The 18,524-nt window shown below is 45.2% G+C and overlaps 1 protein-coding gene across 4 annotated transcripts in view; it reads right to left on the minus strand.

Annotated features, from left to right (window-relative positions):
• Nucleotides 1-17,718, minus strand: part of TUFT1 (tuftelin 1) — a 33,979-nt gene extending 16,261 nt beyond the window's left edge. The window contains exons 1-3 of one of the 4 annotated variants that reach the window (XM_008515447.2): nucleotides 17,156-17,718; nucleotides 2,631-2,705; nucleotides 2,134-2,235 (exon numbers count right to left, since the gene is read on the minus strand). In XM_008515447.2, coding sequence (XP_008513669.1) covers nucleotides 2,134-2,235; nucleotides 2,631-2,705; nucleotides 17,156-17,215 — 237 coding nt within the window. In that variant the 5' untranslated portion in view covers nucleotides 17,216-17,718. The remainder of the gene's footprint in view (nucleotides 1-2,133; nucleotides 2,236-2,630; nucleotides 2,706-17,155) is intronic. The other 3 variants (XM_008515445.2, XM_070607315.1, XM_008515446.2) reach the window with 3 other exon arrangements.
• Nucleotides 17,719-18,524: the final 806 nt, after the last annotated feature.

An 18,524-nucleotide genomic window follows, 5' to 3' on the forward strand; every position in this document is an offset into this window, starting at 1 on the left:
TAGCCACATGCAAAAGAATGAAGTTGGATCCCTTCCTCACACCATACACAAAAATTTATCCAAAACGGATTCCAGACCTATTCGAAGAGCTAAAACTCTTAACTCTTTGAAGAAAATACAGGAATAAATCTTTGTGACCTTAGGTTAGGCAAAGACTTCTTAGATACAACACCAAAGCACAAGCAACCAAAGAAAAAAATACATAAATTGGAGTTCATCAAATTAAAAACTTTTGTTTCAAACTGACATCATAAAGAAAGTAAAAAAGGGGGCCAGCCCCATGGCTGAGTGGTTAAGTCTGCGCACTCTGCTTCAGCGGCCCAGGGTTTCACCGGTTTGGATCCTGGATGTGGACATGGCACCGCTCATCAAGCCATGCTGAGGCAGCATCCCACATGCCACAACTGGAAAGACCCACAACTAAAAGTATACAACTATCTACTGGGGGGATTTGGGGAGAAAAAGCAAAAAAAAAAAAGATTGGCAAGTTGTTAGCTCAGCTGCCAATCTTTACCAAAAAAAAAAAAAAAAAGTAAAAAAAATGAAGAAAGAAAGAAGGAAAAACTCACATAATGAGAACAAAACTTTTAAACATTTCCAAATCATATATCTGAGAAGGATCTAGTATGCAGAATATATAAGGAACCCTTACATCTCAAGAATGCAATTGAATTTTCAAATGGACAAAGGATTTGAATAAATATTTCCCCAAAGAAGATACACAAATGGGCAATAAGCACATAAAAAGATGCCATTAGGGAAATTAAAACTAAAACCTCAATAAGATACCACTTCACATTCACTAGGATGGCTCTAATCCAAAAGACTGGATAATAATAAGTGTTGGTGAGGCTGTAGAGAAATTGGAACCCTCATACACTCCTGGGAGGAATGTAAAATGGAGCAGATGCTTTGGAACAAAGTCTGGTAGTTCCTCAAAAGATTATACATAAAGTTACCATATGACCTAGCAATCCCAGTCTTAGGTATATACCAAGAGAATTGAAAACATATGTTTACTCAAAAACTTGTATATGAATATTCATAGCATCATTATTCATAATAGCCAAAAAGTGGAAACAATCCAGAAAGTAGATTGGTGATTGTCAGGATTGGAAGGAATGACTGAAAATATTCTGGAATTAATAGTGGTGATGATTGCACAACTCTGTGAATATACTAAAAACCACTGAATGGTACACTTTAACTGAGCCAACTATAGGGTATGCAAATTATATCTCAAAAATCCGTTTTTAAAAAAGAAATAACAGGGGCTGGCCCAGTGGTGCAGTGGTTGAGTTCACGTGTTCCACTTCAGCAGCCCAGGGTTCGCGGTTTGGATTCCGAGTGTGGACATGGCACCACTTGGCAAGCCATGCTGTGGTAGGCGTTCCACATAGAAAGTAGAGGAAGATGGGCATGGATGTTAGCTGAGGGCCAGTCTTCCTCAGCAAAAAGAGGAGGATTGGCAGCAGATGTTAGCTCAGGGCTAATCTTCCTCAAAAAAAAAAAAAGAAAGAAATAGAAATTGTTTTAACTTTTAAAAAGAAGTTCCATAAACACACTTCCTATCTGTCGCCACAATCTCCAGCAGCTAAACATAGACAGTGGATAGGCACCTAGAAAGGTCATCCCATCAATCTCTATGCCTGGGACTGGGTTGCAGCAGAGTCCCCACAGACTGACTGTGCTCTCCTGCTGCTAATTAAGATCTTTCCAGGAATTAGCATCGGAGGTCTGGTTCTTCCCAATCAAACCACAAGCTCCCTCTGGCAAAGTCAGCCGCTCCTTCTCGCAACAACAATCCCTTACTTTTACAGTCTACTCCTGGTATAGGTGCACTTTTGCCAGCCCTGTAGAGTGGGCCTTATTATCATCCTTTCACGGACAATGAGAGCTGTGGTCTGGAGAGGTGACATTAGCTTGCCCAAGATCAGGTCACTCCTGGGTGGCAGGATGTGTCTGCGGTCTCTGTACCACAACAGAGGCTACACAGCATGCTGCTCTGTGCAGCTCCAGAGGGCTACCCTGGTCCTCGGATTACAGAAAGCACATTGCATGGGCTTCCCTTGCCCTAGCCCTGAAGAGGGAGAAAGAGAGGAGGGAGAAAAAGTGGAGGTGAACTAAGCTTACCTTAATGATCTCCTCATGTCCGTCGTTGGATTCCACCAGCTCTGAGGCCAGAGAATGACTGGTTGAGCGGCCTGACACCATAGCATAGGTCTTCCTGCCCGCCTGCCAGAAAGAGAGAGAGAAGTGGGTCAGAAATCATATGACAAGCCCAGAACTTCTAGACCTCAACAAATGCAGAAGACTTGCTCCTCAAAAAACGTGAAGGGTTAGTCTGATTTTCCCCTCCAAAAATTCATTTCAGAACCTCTACCAGAAGCCACACTGCAGCAAGAACACCAGATGGGGAAAATTAGTAGAATGAGGTTAGTTTTAATTTTAGTGGGGGGTCTCACCATCCCCCAAAGCAACGCACAATGCTGAGGTCAGCTGGGTGTGTCTGAAAGGAGATGCTCCCGAGCAGCAGCAGAGAAGGCTCCAGGCAGCACTGGAGGAGGGGTCAGCAGCAAGGAAGAACTGGCTGAGGGGAGGGGGCCTCACCCCACCAGAAACCTTGATACCTTCTGGGCTATGTGTTCAAGTTCATCTCCTGTCAGTTCACTCTGGAGAGTCAGCCTGAGAATGTCCACGCTGCCCTGATAATGACAATGACAGCAACAACAATCCCTTACCTTTACAGTCTACTCCTGGTATAGGTGCACTTTTGCCAGCCCTGTGGAGTGGGCCTTATTATCATCCTTTCACGGACAATGAGAGCTGTGGTCTGGAGAGGTGACATTAGCTTGCCCAAGATCAGGTCACTCCTGGGTGGCAGGATGTGTCTGCGGTCTCTGTACCACAACAGAGGCTACACAGCATGCTGCTCTGTGCAGCTCCAGAGGGCTACCCTGGTCCTCGGATTACAGAAAGCACATTGCATGGGCTTCCCTTGCCCTAGCCCTGAAGAGGGCATCCTTGGATAGACCATCCCCAATCCAGAATTTCTGCACCTGACAGCCAACCAGGAAGTGACTGATGCACTTTACAAGACTGGGATATTTTTCCTGAACCAAACTGTAGGAGGGTACCTAAATCCAAATGCCTATTTCTATGAACCACTTAAAAATTACCCAAATGAAAGCAGGCTAGACAGTAGGTATTTATCTTGATATCAGCCTAATTTCAAAGGAAGAAAAGAAGGGGTTTTTTCATAACTCAAAGAAGGGTTAAAAAACACACTGTGGGAAAAATAGAAAACCTAAGGCGAAAAACATGTGGTAAGAGGAAAAAGTAGGGGCCTGGAGATTTGGGGATATAACACCATTGAGAGAGGGTCAGCAATGCAGAGTGGACCAGAGACAATAACCTGTGTTATGTGTAGTGGTGGACGACAGGCCTAGCCACTCTGGGCTTGGCTTAAGTGTCTCTAAGGCTCCTTCGGCTTCAATACTGTGACAGCATGAAAGGGAGTACATGCCTCTCCCAGGCAATGAAGGGAAGACAGGTGCTGAGCTACCCAAGGAAGAGAGTAGCCTTGACGTCGTCTGCTCATCCTTTGCCTTGAGGTCCAGAAATATAAACACTATCCTACCTTTAACAGGTTTTAAGGAACCCTCCTAACCTTCCACATGTCTGATGGAAGGAAAGGAGGAAGAAAGGATGGACACTGCCCAGCACAGTGGGAGAAGGTTCTCTGGGCAGGAAACAGTCCTTCCTACACAAGAAAGAGCAACTTAGTGGAAAATAAATCAGAATCTGTGGTCAGATACTTAACTCTCAGTGTTCTCACTGTAAAATGGGAATACTACTACCCAACTGAGGGTTTCTTTGTTGAAGATTAACTGAAAATGTCTGGAGGTTGTTCTCTGCCACGTAAGAGAGAGACACTCAAGTATCAGCCTCCTCCCACTTCTTGGAATGAATCCAATTTAGGAAAGACAGGAGACACTATCACACGGCCCTTAAGCCTTCCCAATCCTGGCAATGTAGCTGATTTTACAAAAAACACTTAATTCTTACCAAATAAAAGCCAGATCCTTAGTGTGGCATTTAAGGCTCTCCATGGTCTGGCTCAACTCACCTGTCTTGCTACTGCTCCTCATTGCCCTGGTCCAATACATCTCATGCTTTCCCACTTCAGTGATTCTGCTCTCATCATTTCCTTTGCCTTAAAAGTCCTTTCTTCCCATTTTCACCTGGGGCGTCTGCAAGTCCCTCAAGAGTTCACATTCAAACGCCACATCTTCCATGCCGCTTCCCTGCATCCTGTGGGAAACACACCCTCCCGTCCCTGAGCTCCCTGAGCTCCCTCAGCATCACGGGCCTCCTATGGCACCCGCCTCTCGGTTATGTGTGTTCCATGAGGAATTGCCCCTTCTAACTGTTAACTCCTTGTGGGCTGCTGTCTGCCATAGGCCTTAACACAGGTAAGTATTTTCTGAATGTACAGTGAGCACTGCATGACACCTAGGTCAGGAGAACATCACAAAAGAAAGAAATTATTTCAAAATAGCCAGAGTGGTTGCCAACTCTTTTTCCCCAGGACACAGGCATGTACTTTGATTAAAACACCATCTCCCCATACTTGGAGGCAGTTGGAAAAAGCTGGGGCATCCCTCAGCCAGAACAAAGGAGTTATTAGCCAATGAAGATCATCAACTCCAGGATATTTCATGAACCCAGGCATTCTAACCGGAAGAGCACAGACAATTGGGCTGAAATAGGGCCCTGAGAGGCTATCTCATCTATTCATGTCATCAGAACTCCAGATGGAGAGGAGAAAGTGGGCAAGTTGAAAAAGTACTCAAAGAAATAATGGCAATTTCTAGCCAAAAACTAGAAATTACCCAAATGTTCATCAAGAGTAGAATGGATAGGGCTGGCCTGGTGGCACAGCGGTTAAGTGCGCACGTTCCGCTTCAGCGGCCTGGGGTTTGCCGGTTCGGATCCTGGGTGCGGACATGGCACTGCTCATCAAGCTATGCCGTGGCAGGCGTCCGACATATAAAGTAGAGGAAGATGGGCACGGTTATTAGCTCAGGGCTAGCCTTCCCCAGCAAAAAGAGGAGGATTGACAGATGTTAGCTCAGGGCTGATCTTCCTCAAAAGAAAAAAAAAAAGAGTAGAATGGATAAATTAATTGTGATATAGTCATACAATGGAACATTGTGCAACAATGAAAAAGAGTGAACTATTATTGTACATGCAACATGGATGAACCTCAAAGAAATGTTAAGCAAAAAAATTCTAACACAAAAGTATACTATATGATTCCACTTAGATAAAAAGTATAAAAACAAGCAAAACCAATATATGCTTTAGAAGCCAGGAGAGTGGTTACCTTAAGTCAGGATAGTGGTTACCCTTGAGGGAGAAGGGTAGGTAATGACTAGAAGGGGACAAGAGGGGGCTTCTGTGGTACTGGTAATGATTTTGTTTCTTGATCTGGATGCTGGTTAAAGGAGTGTGTCCAGTTAGTGAAATTACTTGACTGTACTTTTATGATATATGCACTTTTGTATAAGTATGTTATTGTTAAATAGAATCTTTTTTTAAAAAAACAAACAAAAAATTTAAAACTCCTTATAGCATTAAAATCCCCTCATGATCAGGCCTATCACTGTCTATACCACACAGAGTCTTGACTCTCACCAGTACCCAACCTGTACCCTACGCTCTGACTATCCCAAACTTTCCTGACTCAACTGTAGGAAGGCATCTAAATCCAAGTCTCTCTTTCTCTTGATGTCTTCCAGTGCAATACGTGCTCCCCCTCCCAGAGGTGCACATGTTTTCTCCTGCTGGGTCATCCCCTCCATCCCGCCTCCTTAGAGAATTCCCACTCAGCCTTCAAGTCTCAGCTTCAGCATCCTTTCTCTGAGGGTCCTACCCTAGCAATCCTCGGTCAGAGCCTGCTCCCTGTACCTGTTGCACTCCACATATGCCACACTGTAACAGTGACCCTACTCCTTCATAACTGCTTAGTCCTGCACCTCCCCTGGTCAAATCATAAGCTCCCCGAAGACGTGGAGAGCTTGTTTAGCCAGTGCCTGGTCTAGAGTAGGTTCTCAAAAAATATTTCCTGCAATCAAAACTACACTAAGATACCACCTTACGCCTGTTAAAACGGCTATAATCACTAAGGCTAAAAATAACAAATGTTGGAGAGGGTGTGGAGAGAAGGGAACCCTCACACACTGCTGGTGGGAATGCAAACTGGTGCAGTCACCATGGAAAACAGTATGGAGATTTCTCAAAAAACTAAAAATAAACCTACCATATGACCCAGCTATCCCACTGCTGGGTATCTACCCAAACAATCTGAAATCAACAATCCAAAGTAACACATGCACCCCTATGTTCGTTGCAGCACTACTCACAATAGCCAAGACATAGAAGCTACCCAAGTGCCCATCGACTGATGATTGGATAAAGAAGATGTGGTATATATATATATACAATGGAATACTACTCAGCCAGAAAAGAAGACAAATTCATCCCATTTGCAATAACATGGAAGGACCTAGAGGGAATTATGCTAAGCAAAATAAGCCAGTCTGAGAAAGTCAAACACCAGATGATTTCACTCATATGTGGAATATAAACAAACACATGGACAAAGAAAACAGTTCAGTGGTTACCAGCGGAAGGGGGGTGGGGGGTGGGCACAGGGGGTGAAGGGGAGTACTTATGTGGTGACAGTCAAGAAATAATGTGCAACTGAAATCTCACAATTTTATTATGAACTCAATAAAAAACACATATATTTGCTGCATCAATTCCAAGTGACGTGGTCAGGGAATTTTCTTAATTCTTTTTCTTTTGAGAAACTCAGTTCAATTTAAAGAAGCAGTATGGAATACTGGAAAAAGTAGACATGAAAAGGAAGGAAAACAAGAAAAAAATGAGCAAAGGCTAAGAAAGGCAACTCTAGAAGAAATAAAAGTAACTAATGGATATATGAAAGATGCTCAACCTCACCAGCAACCAGGGAAATCCAAGTTGAAACAATAATGAGTTATCATTTCGTGGGGAACTTCATTAAACTTACAGATGTAAAGAAGTGTAAAGATAAGGGGAGTAGAAGTATGTTCACAGAGCACTGCTTGCAATGGCAAAACACTGGAAACAACCCGGAAGGTCTACTGACAAGAAAATGGATGAATAAACTCTGACGTATTAGTACAACGAACTAATGTGAACTATAGCTACATGCATCGACATGAAAGAATCTCAAAATTAACGTTAAGTTAAAAAGTAAGCTATAGAATACAGGCGATGCCACGTATGCAAAGTACAAACTAAGCAATATATTACTTGAACATATAAGAAAACTATAACAAAAAAGAAAAACACAAAATTCAAGACAGTGATCACTTCTGTGGAGGAAGCAGAGGGTTATGAACTAGGAAGGACCCCGGGGGCTTCAAAAGTATTGGTAATGTTCTGTTTCTTAAGCTGAGTGTTCAGTACACAGGTGGCCATTTTATCGCTATGCTTTAAAACGTCCCAAATATGCAAGTCTTCTTTCTTGCTTTTCAGTAAAGCAACTGACTTTTAATCCTGTAGAAATATCAACTGAATGTCAAATATTAAAGATACTGATACCATCCAGGATTGATGAGGATGCTGGGAAAAAGAGTAATCTCATACATTGTTAGAGAGAGGGTAAATTTATAAAAGCATTTTTGGAAGCAACATTAATTTAAAAATTGCATATTCTGTAAACCCTTTGACTCAGTAATTCCACTTTTAGGCATATGCCCTATAAAAATCCATGGACATTTGCCAAAGATACGTGTAAAACTGCAGACAGCAATACTATTCACAATAGTTAAAAACTGGAAACGGCATAAATATTCTCTAGTAGGTGAGTAAGTGAATAAAGTATGGTAACATTCACACTATGAAATACTACAATGCTGATAAATAAACCTCTACAAACTGACTCAAAATGATCTCCAAGATATGTTAGGTGTAAAAAAGCAAGTCATGAATTAATTCATAAAATATGACTTCTCAGGGCCAGCCCTGTGGCCGAGTGGTTAAGTTCATGCACTCTGCTTCGGTGGCCCAGGGTTTCACTGGTTCGGATCCTGGGCGCAGACATGGCATCGCTCATCAAGCCATGCTGAGGAAGCATCCCACATGCCACAAATAGAAGGACCCACATCTAAAAATATACAACTATGTACCAAGGGGCTTTGGGGAGAAAAAAGAAAAATAAAATCTTAAAAAAGAAAAAAATATATATATATATGACTTCTCATTTAAGTACATATATATTTTCTCAGAGTATTGGTAATTGCCAACTCCTGTGTACGTATAGCTATTGTTATGTGCCAAGATCTATTAGGCCCTGTCCTTTACATGTATTAACTCATTTAATCCTCAGAAAAATGCTATATGGTAGGTATCATTACCAACGTTCCCATTTTAAGGATGAGAAAACTGAGGCACAGAAGTTAAGTACTTTGCCCAAGATCATATAACTAGTAAGGGGCAGAGCCAGGATTCAAACCCAGGCCCTGTGGCTCCAGGGTCTGTGCTCTTAGGCACCATGCCACATAGCATTTCTTGAAAGCAAGCACACTGGAAAAGCACTGAATTCATACACACTAAACCAGAACGGCAGGGGAATAAAGGGACTTTCGGTCCATATATTTCTACAGTGCTTTAAACTCTAGCAACAAAAATGTATTTGTGCAAGCCTCCTGTAATAAAATATGTAAATAAAGAGAAGGAAAGGAAAAGTACTAAGCTTGGAGTCAGAGGTGGGATCTGAGTCTCATTAACATCCATTAATCCTTGAACAAATCACTTTCTCTCTCCGGGCCTGTCTTCTACCTGCAAAATGGGAGTGATAACACCTACCCTGTCTACATTTAGGAACAATGTAGAACGTGCTTCGCAAACCACAAATCACTGCACAAAGGTGAGACAGCATTACTTTCCCAAGGAGCTCTAGAAAGCCTGCAGCGGTGGTGGGGGGTGGGGGGAGACAAACTGTCTAAACGGAGCCTGTGAATAACTCTAGGGTTCTCTCTGCATCTCAGCCTCCAAAACCAGAGAATCCAGTCTGCAATCCAGTCCGCAAGCCCAACCCAGAGCCAAGGAGGGAAACCCAGGCCCCTCTCTGTTGGGTGCCCCTGGTTGTTTCTGGAGCTGGAGTGACCTCAGGGCTGTGAGCAGGCTCCAGGGAACTTTAGGAATACCCCAAAATGTCTAGCAGGGTGATCCCCACTGGGGACTCTGAAAGGCAAGATAGGGAGTGGAGCGTTCTCTAGGGAAAAAGGAACAGTGCTAATCACAAGGTAAGCAGCCTCTAACCTCATAAACATTCTTGGGGAGAAGCCCAGCCACCTCCAAATTATAGGCAGCCTCTCCACTCTGTTCAAACAAATCTGCAGCTGTGACTCACTCCACAGAGCGGGGAGGCGGTAAACACATAGCTGAGGGTTAGAGATCAAGACGCTAAGGAGAAGTGATAAGGAGATAAACAGGAGGCCCCAGAGGTTCTCACACCACAGGCTCACGTGAAAAGATGGGAAAAGATCTTTGGGAAAATATGTTTTCCCAGCTCCTACTCCACAGGCTGCTACAGGGGCGCCACAAGAACTATGTGGCAAGTGAGTGTCAAGGGTCTTCCTAAGAGGAAGTAAGGGAAGTGGAGATTGCCCCTGAGCTGGGAACCAGCATCCTTAATTCACCTTCACCCTATAACCTACTCCTCCATCACTCTGTCCCTCAATCCTGTCCCCCCTCCCACCCGAAATACATGTGGTCTCATACACTACTGCAGCAGCAGCCACCTTAATTTCCCCCCTCTGAAAAATGGGAATAGTCAGTCACTTGAAACACTGGCTCCCAAGAGGCCAGGATGAGGACAGCCCCAATAAAGTCAAAGAAGAGGGCCACTTTGAAAAAGAGACGCAGACACTAGCCATTGGGAGGGAAAGCATATCAGGAGCCAGTGTGCACAAATGTGGTAAAGGGATCCAAGGGGATACGGACAAAGCACTGGCTTCCTCTGCTACTAGAATGAGAGCCACACAAGGACAGTGGAGGAGGAAGTGACAAGGAGGCTGGGAGAAAGAAAAAAAAAAAAAAAAAAAAAAGAGGGCCAGATGAAGTGGCTGGGGGCCTACTCTCTCAACTGAGACTCCCAACACACTCAGCTTGCAGGTTTCAAGTGCCCTTGGTCCTGCCTTCTGCAGGGCTCTCAAGGACAGAGATGGCCCTTTGTTGAGTATGACACAAAGAATCATTCCAGCTCCTCCCCACAGATTAGCCACAAAACAGGTGTTTGCTTTTTGTCTGGCTACCTGCCCAGAGGCATGGGCTGGACAAGCTCTATGCAGAGGCCTGACTCGGGTGATTGAGAGGTGAAATGAGAAAAAGGGATTTAGGGTAGTACCCTAAATGGGGCAGCCCTTCTCATTACCTGGAGACCTGGCACAGGAAATCGCTGGGGCACAACAGTGGGAGTGTGTACAAAGAGGGAGGTGGGCTCCTGGACTCTCAACCCTGAAGGAGACAGAGTGCCCTGACCCCTCTCTAGTCTCTGAAAACTTTGCTTTGTGATTTTTGCTTTTATGCCCCCAGATCCTAGAAAACAATTTCCTTTCTCTTCCTTCATCTATCCATCCCCATTCTACTCTATATTTTCTTTTCCTCTTCCTACCACTGCTGGCCAGGCTTAAATCTGAGTGACCAGCCTCCCTGGCACAAACCTATTCCCCCATCTAAACCTCCCCAACCCTTAGGAAACAAAGGTATTTCACAAGACTGCACTGTGACCCAAAGAGGCATGTGGCATAATTACCAGCAGGTGGGGAAGCTCCTCCCACTTGCTCTGAGCACACGCGTTTGGAACCAAAACCATCTGGGTGCACATTCACCCCACCACCACCCTGGAGAAACATGGGCAAATGTTGTCACCAAATGCCTGGTGATTGGGTAAGCCTCCTTTCCCAGATCCCCTGACAGAGGCCAGGATTCCCAAAATTCCAGGCAGGCTTGAAGACATCAGCTGTAGTGCGAAAGTAAGAAACTGGCAATGAATGGGGGAGATGGAATGGTGTGAGGAGGAATTTATGGGTTGAGCTTAGGGCAGGTCTCATGAGTGGAAGGAAGAGGCAGTCACCAAACTTGAAAGGTTCCTCTGCCCAGGAGTTTCTTCCCCACCCAGGTGTCACAAAGCCAGGGCTTCCAACATTTTAGAACTCATTCATTCCTTTTGAGTAAGCATCAATGACTCCAGATGAATCCTCTTTTAAAATGCAAATATTCTGACCCAGCAATTCCACACCTAGGTATTTTTCTCCATGAGAAATGAAAATATATGTCCATACAAAAACTTGTAAACAAATGTTCATAGCAGCATTATTCATAATAGACAAAAAGTAGAAACAACACAAATGTCCACCAACATTTGTTCATGATGAACATATGTGATGATATATCCATACAACAGAATATTATTCAGCCATAAAAAGGAATGAAGTGATTCAGGTCACAACATGGATCAACCTTAAAAACATCATCCTTGGGGGCCGGCCACATGGCAGAGTGGTTAAGTTCGCGCCCTCTGCTTCGGCGGCCCAGGGTTTCGCCAGTTCAGATCCTGGGCACCGACATGGCACCGCTCATCAAGCCACGCTGAGGCGGCATCCCACATGCCACAACTAGAAGGACCCACAACTAAAAATACACAACTATGTACCGGGGGGCTTTGGGGAGAAAAAGGAAGAAGAAAATCTTAAAAAAAAAAAAAAGCATAGACAAATTGCAGAGAAAGAAAGTAGACTGGTAGTTGCCCAGGGCTGGGAGGAAGGGGGAAATGGGGAGTGACTGCTAATGGGTCAGGATTTCTTTATTGGGTGATGAAAATGTCCTAAAATTGACTGTTGATGACTGTACAACTCTGTGACTATACAAAAAAATATTAAATTGTATACTTTAAATGGGTTATTTGTATGGTATGTAAATTATATCTCAATAAAGCTGTTATAAAAAAATAAAGTCCACAGTAAGCCTTCAAGAAATCACAGCTTTAGTTTAAAAAAAAAGGAATGGGGGCTGGCCCTGTGGCCGAGTGGTTAAGTTCGTGTGCTCCGCTGCAGGCGGCCCACTGTTTCGTTGGTTCGAATCCTGGGTGCGGACATGGCACTGCTCATCAAAGCACGCTGAGGCGGCGTCCCACATGCCACAACTAGAAGGACCCACAACTAAGAATATACAACTATGTACCAGGGGGCTTTGGGGAGAAAAAGGAAAAAAAATAAAATCTGTAAAAAAAAAAAAAAAAAGGAATGAGGCTCAAAAAAGACTTAAAATTAAACTAACTCAGCTTCTGAGGTCTTGAAGGAATAACACCTATTCCAGGGTAAAGACAAAGGTTCAGACTGCAGCTGATGAAAAAACTCCAAACCCACCCAGGGATTGAGAGAACCTTTCTGGCCAGGACTGATCAAGATAAAAAATTAGAGAGAACGAAAAACATGCACATATTCCAAGGAAGGGTAACAGTGATAGATTACTTAAGGGAATCGCCTTATCAAACAGCTCAGAGAATCACGGAACACTAGCTATCTTGGCCATGAGGTCAGGAAAAGGAGGAAAAGGAAAGGAGACCAGAGGGAGACGTGAAAATACGAATCTTGCCCATCACTCTCTCTAAGACCAGTCCTGGCTGAGTTGGGACTAGCAAAGATTACTCAGGTCTTCACCCTGGGTCTACCTACAGGCCCCTTCTCATCCTCAAGACCCTCCACCGGCAGAGGAAAGAAACAGATAAGAACAAACAAATGTCAACATAATGAGAAGGAGCAAAGCTTGACCAGACCAGAGAGAATTCCCAGACTCTTCTTCCATCTCTTGGCCAGGGGTCCCAGGGGAGGCTAAAACAGTCTAGTCTAAACCAGTAAGTACCAAATAGAAAATAATAGCCAACGTCTGGGCACTTACCATGGGCCAGGCACTGTGCTTAATATTCCATATGTAATATCTTATTTAATCCTTACAACAACCTTAGGAGAAGGGTGCAATTATTACCCCTGTTTTACAGAGGAGGAAAGGAAGACTGAAGAGATTAAGTAATTTACCCAAGTGCTCTTGGGCAAAGCACACGCTGGAGCCCTGACTACAGCCCACTGGGTCAGATTCCCAGGACCAGGCTCTTAACCATAATGCTATTAACAGAAATCACAACTGAGCCAAAAATTGTAATGTAATTACACTGGGAGGATGGGAGAAGAGAAAGGGAGCATGTAAGGGGTGGAAGTATAAATCTTCCTATAATTCCTACAACAGAGGGTCAACAGATGTCTAAAATTGCTAAATCAAGAAGTATCACTATAAGCATATTATTTAGACGGTGAATTTTTTTTTTTTGGAAAATTAGCCCTGAGTTAACATCCGTGCCCATCTTCCTCTACTTTATATGTGGGACACCTGCCTCAGCGTGGCTTGACAAGCGGTGTGTAGGTCCACAACCGGGATCCAAACCAGTGAACCCCAGGCCACCAAGGCAGAACGTGTGAACTTAGCTGTGCCACCGGGCCGGCCTCTATAAGCATACTATTTAGAAACACAGCAGTAAACACCAGACAAAAGAGCTAGAAGAGTTGAAAGTGGTTACTTCCTGGGGCAGAGAACTGCTTGCTATTTTCTTTTAAAAGCCTTTTGATATTATTACATCTTTTTAAAATAATACACATACATTCCTTTGATAAAAAATGATTTAAAATGAAAAAGAAAAAAATCAGAGATCATCCAAACCAAAGTGTAATGTGAACCTCTGTTGCTTTCGCCACAGAGCTTCCACCCTCCTCCACCGGTAACAGCACTTGGGTCTTGCTTTGGAGAATCTCCCTCCTTAACTGAGTAATCTGGTGGGTCTGTCAGTCAAGGCACCCCAGCCTGCCCTGGCCAAAAGGGGCGAGGGGCCAAGGGCACCCTCTCCCTGGAATCTTGAGCAGAACGGCAAAAAGACCTAAAACAGTTGGAACCAATTCACCCAGAAGCAGAAACCCTCCATTCAGTCCTTCCACCTACCCAGGCCCCAGAACTCCATTGTTTCGCACCTTTTAAGCTTTCCCTTAAACTCTGTGAGCTGCCCCTTTCCTTCTAATAAATTCCTCTTCTGCTTAAGTTAGCTGGAGTCACTCTCTGTTGCTTATAACCAAAGGAACTTAATGGGAATGTCCAATAAAAGTGTTTGAGGTTTATTCATGCCAGTATAACTTACTACAGTGGCTTGCAAACTTTTTTGACCTAAGAAATGCATTTCACATCCCAATCCAATATGCGTACACACATACATAATATGTACGCACATACATAACTGAAACAAAAGTTTTGCCAAAAATGTCTACTCTAACAGTCTGAGAGTGTTAATTCTGTCTCTTTTTTTAAAGACTTTATTTTTTAGACTAGTTTTAGGCTGACAATGAAATTGACAGGAAGGTACAGAGATTTCCCATGTATCCTTCTCCCACACATGCATAGCCTCTCCCATTATCTACATCATTCATCATAATGATAGATTTTTTTTACCAAGGATGAACCTACATTGACACATCATAATCACCCAAAGTCCGTGTAGTTTACCTTAGGTTTCACTCTAACAAAGCGAATGGTGTTGTACATTCCATGGGTTTGGACAAAGATATAATGACATATCCATTATAACATCACACAAAGTAATTTCACTGCCCTAAAAAATCTTCAGTGCTCTGTATTCATCTCTCCTCTCCCCTTAAACTCCTGATCTTTTTACTGTCTCTATAGTTTCACATTTTCCAAGGTGGAATCTATTTCTTTTTTAGTGCTGGTTCTGACCCACCAAGTTGATTTCAGATCCACTAGTGGTTATGATTAGCAATTTGAAAAACACTGGCTCCTTGTATTTGCTGCATCTGCCTCCAATAATAAAAACCCAGAGAGTATATAAGCCATATTTCCATGCCCATGTGTGGTGCACTAAGGCACGTGGCCTGGCTGGTAGGGAAACACCAACAGAATCCCAAGGTCCTAAGTCCCACTAGGAGACACCAGTCAGTTAAACTGTCTACACTGCTGGAACCAGAAGAAAGTCTGTTCATTGATTTATTCACTCACTCACTTTGCGCATGCACTGAGCACTCACTCAAGGGTGTGAATATCCGACAGGTTCCTGGGGATTGTCCAGAGCCATAAATTCTATCTGTAGCTGGCTCAGAGGAGAGGAATCCAGGACAAAGCTTGTCTCCTGACTGATTGATTGTTTACCATCTCCTCCCCCTCCTTAAGAGCTCAGGAATGTCTCTAAGAACAGATCTGGGCAATGGTTATTTCCTTCCCGCCTTTGAAGTAAAATAACTCTCAAGTCCAGCCTAGAAAGAAGGAACCAAAGGCAATTTCTGTCTCCCCCTTGTTCTAGAGGTTTCTGATTAGCTTCAAACTAATTTATGGCTGGAAACTGTCTGAATTCCTTGCTCACTATTTTCCTACCGGCTCTTTCTGACCCACCAAACAGCAAAACATCAAGGAATAGAAGAGGGTGTCAGTTCATTCTCAACACTGCCAATGCCTCAGTCTTAAGACCCTTCTGGAACTCTTTTCTACAGCAAGCAAAAAGAAGCCCAAACACCCCTCTCCTTTATTTTTCTCATACCCTTTCTCTGCATCAACCATTCCAAAACAGTGAGCAAGAGGAGTAGGACTGGGGGCTGACCCAACAGACGATGGAGTTTTCCTGTCTCTTCAGTGTCTCACAGCTGGGGGAGTGCCAGGCTACGGAAGATGAGGGACTGGGGGACCGGGGTTGAGCAGTAGCAAGACCTATACTGTAATATGGTAGAAATACTCACAGGCTGCACAGAAATGGAGAGAGGACTGTGAACAGAATTAAGTGATCATCTGTACCCTAAACTTGAAATGAGGAACTATTCCACAAATATTCTTTGAAGAAGAGAGATAATCCAGGTGCAGCTGGGTTGGCTATCTAAGGGGCATGCTGAGACAAGGAAGATGGGAAGAGAATCAGATATAGAGTGGAGGGAGGGAGAAAAGGAGGGATACAAACTCCCCATCACTTTGGCTCCCATTTCACTCTCACTCACAATAGCTTGGAAATCGATGAAATAGTACACACCCATTCTGGGTTAAGTTCGCCAGTAAAGCCTAAAAACACTCAGCCACAAGTTACCCTCCTCTGCCTCTCCTGAGGAAAAATCACGTGGTCAGCTTGATTGGGGAGGAGAACAGGGACAAGGAGCCAGAGAGGAAGGGGAGCAGGGCAGACGGGCTAGCACTGGAGAATGTCCCTCTCTCCCCCACCCTCACTCCGTCCAGAAGCCCTCGAGAGGGTCACTTCTCTTCCCTTCTTAGCCCAGGTTCCGACATCGCCTTCATCAACTTGTCCCGGGCTTGGAGGCTGGAGACGGAAGCAAAACCAACAAACCGTCCCAGGAAGCTATCGGTTTGCCGATAGGGGGAGGGGAGAAGGAGAACTACAAGTGGAAGGAGAAATCCCAGCAGAGAGATGACCCCTAGCGAAAGGTGAGTTTCTGGCCAATCTCGGCGTACTTAGAGTTCCACTCGCCCCCAGCTCCAGTCCAAGCCCTAGGATCTCTCTCTACCCTTGGTCTTGTTTGTTACTGATCACCCAAAGCACCATGCAGTTCTTTGAAGGGCCTCTGAGGTCACCAGGACCCACAGAAAAGCCTAAACCCCCTCGTTGGGACCCAAAGTCAAAAAGAGCGCAGGGATCCCATCCCTGGAGCTCATTCTTCTACGACCCAATCTACCGCCTACACGACGCCTGACTGGCGCGCACCGAAGACCGGCGCCGAGTCCCGGGCAGGAGCTGCAGTATCCTCCCAAAGGGCAGGGACGCCCCGAGACCTTGAGCCTCAAGAGTCTTCATGCCGCGACTCCCCAGGACTCCGCCGCGCGCCGCGGGGCGGTAGAAAAGGAGAAAGAGAAGCGCCGCGAGAAGCTGACCGCACCGAGCGCGGAACCAGGTGGTGTCGGCGAACTCGGCGCAGGGCTTGGGAAGGGCGGAATTGGAAACCGAGAAGACCAAGGTGGGCAGGCGCACGGTGCGGCCGCTGTTTCTTACCGCGGTCTGCCCCTCCGGGTGCACGTCAGCCAGGGTACACCAGTTCCGCGTCCCGTTCATCTTCTTCCCCCGAGGGTCGCAGCACTGAGGCTAACCTCTGCCCTGAGGTCCGGCTCCTACTAGGCCAGTGCGCGCGGAACCGCCCCCCTTGTATAGGTGCCTCAGGGGCGGGGCCTGGCAATAGGATACGCCCCTAGGACGCCATTCGCCAACGAGGGGGAAGGCGCGTGACGGGCGTGGCCTAGAGGCCTCAGGACCTGCCCATCGGCCCTGGCTCCGACGTACGTGAAGGTGGGGCTTGGGAGCTCCCCGAAGGTGCTTAACTCAAGTTTTGTCTACGGTCTGCGGTTGTACCTCAAACATTCACATTAGTCTTGCCGTCTCCTCCTTTCAGCTCCAAGATCAGCGTTAGTAAGACACAATCCCCTACCTGCCCCTAGAGGAAGAGGAGTTGGAAAAAGGCTTCCATACATTCTTCTCTCCCTATACATAGGCCGCACTGTAGGCTTTGTGAGGCCCAGCAAAGCTTTCCTCCACTGCATAGGCATCAAGAGTAGGCTCACTCAGACTAGCCTAAGCCAGTCTGGCAGGTGCCCTTCCCTGGCAAGAGGCCCAGGCCAAAGTCAAAACCAGCTTGGGTCTGGGTGGGGCTTGTTTTGCAGAAGCTATTATAGCAAAGCTGCCCTTATATGGATAGGAGAGGCGGAACACATTGCCTTAAAAGGGATTTGTATTCTTGAGAAAAGATGAGCCTCAGCTTCTCCAATGGTATTTGCTCCCCAAGCCCAGGTTAGCATCTTAAGGGCTTAGGAGAGAGGATAGCCAAGCAGGACCTTGGAGCCTCTTCCAGCCCAGCTGCTCTCTGCAGGTGGCTGCGCCACTGGGCTATGGTCCACACGGATGGCACGCGGGAGGAGGTCTGATGCACTCTCGAGTGGGCAGAACCCCTGAATCTGGCAGTAGGCTCTGGTAAACAAGATCCCTCTTCAAGGCAACACAAACACAGGGATGACAGAAACTTCCCTACCTCTCAGGTAGGAATGGATGGGGGTCTTTGTGCCTGCAAGGTGAATGCTGGGGATATCCCTATGCCCCAAAGGAATAAAACCCAGTTCTTCTCTGTCTCCTCTAACCCTCAAAGGCATTTACTGGCCTTGCTATTCCCAGAAGGTTGTTTAGGAGAGAATGGAGCTGCTATAAACACTTCCACATTCCCTAGGTTCCATCTGATCTGTTGTAAAGGGCCTTTTAAAAGTGAGGTGAAGAAAACACCAGCTTTGGCCTCTAAGTTGTACGCTTAAAATGGTTTCTGCATAAAACCTGGACCTCCAAATAAGCCAAGAAAAAGAACGAGAAGACAAGCCAAGAA

The sequence above is a fragment of the Equus przewalskii genome, unplaced genomic scaffold, assembly GCF_037783145.1.
Source record: "Equus przewalskii isolate Varuska unplaced genomic scaffold, EquPr2 ChrUn-10, whole genome shotgun sequence".
Taxonomy (NCBI): Eukaryota; Metazoa; Chordata; class Mammalia; order Perissodactyla; family Equidae; genus Equus; species Equus przewalskii.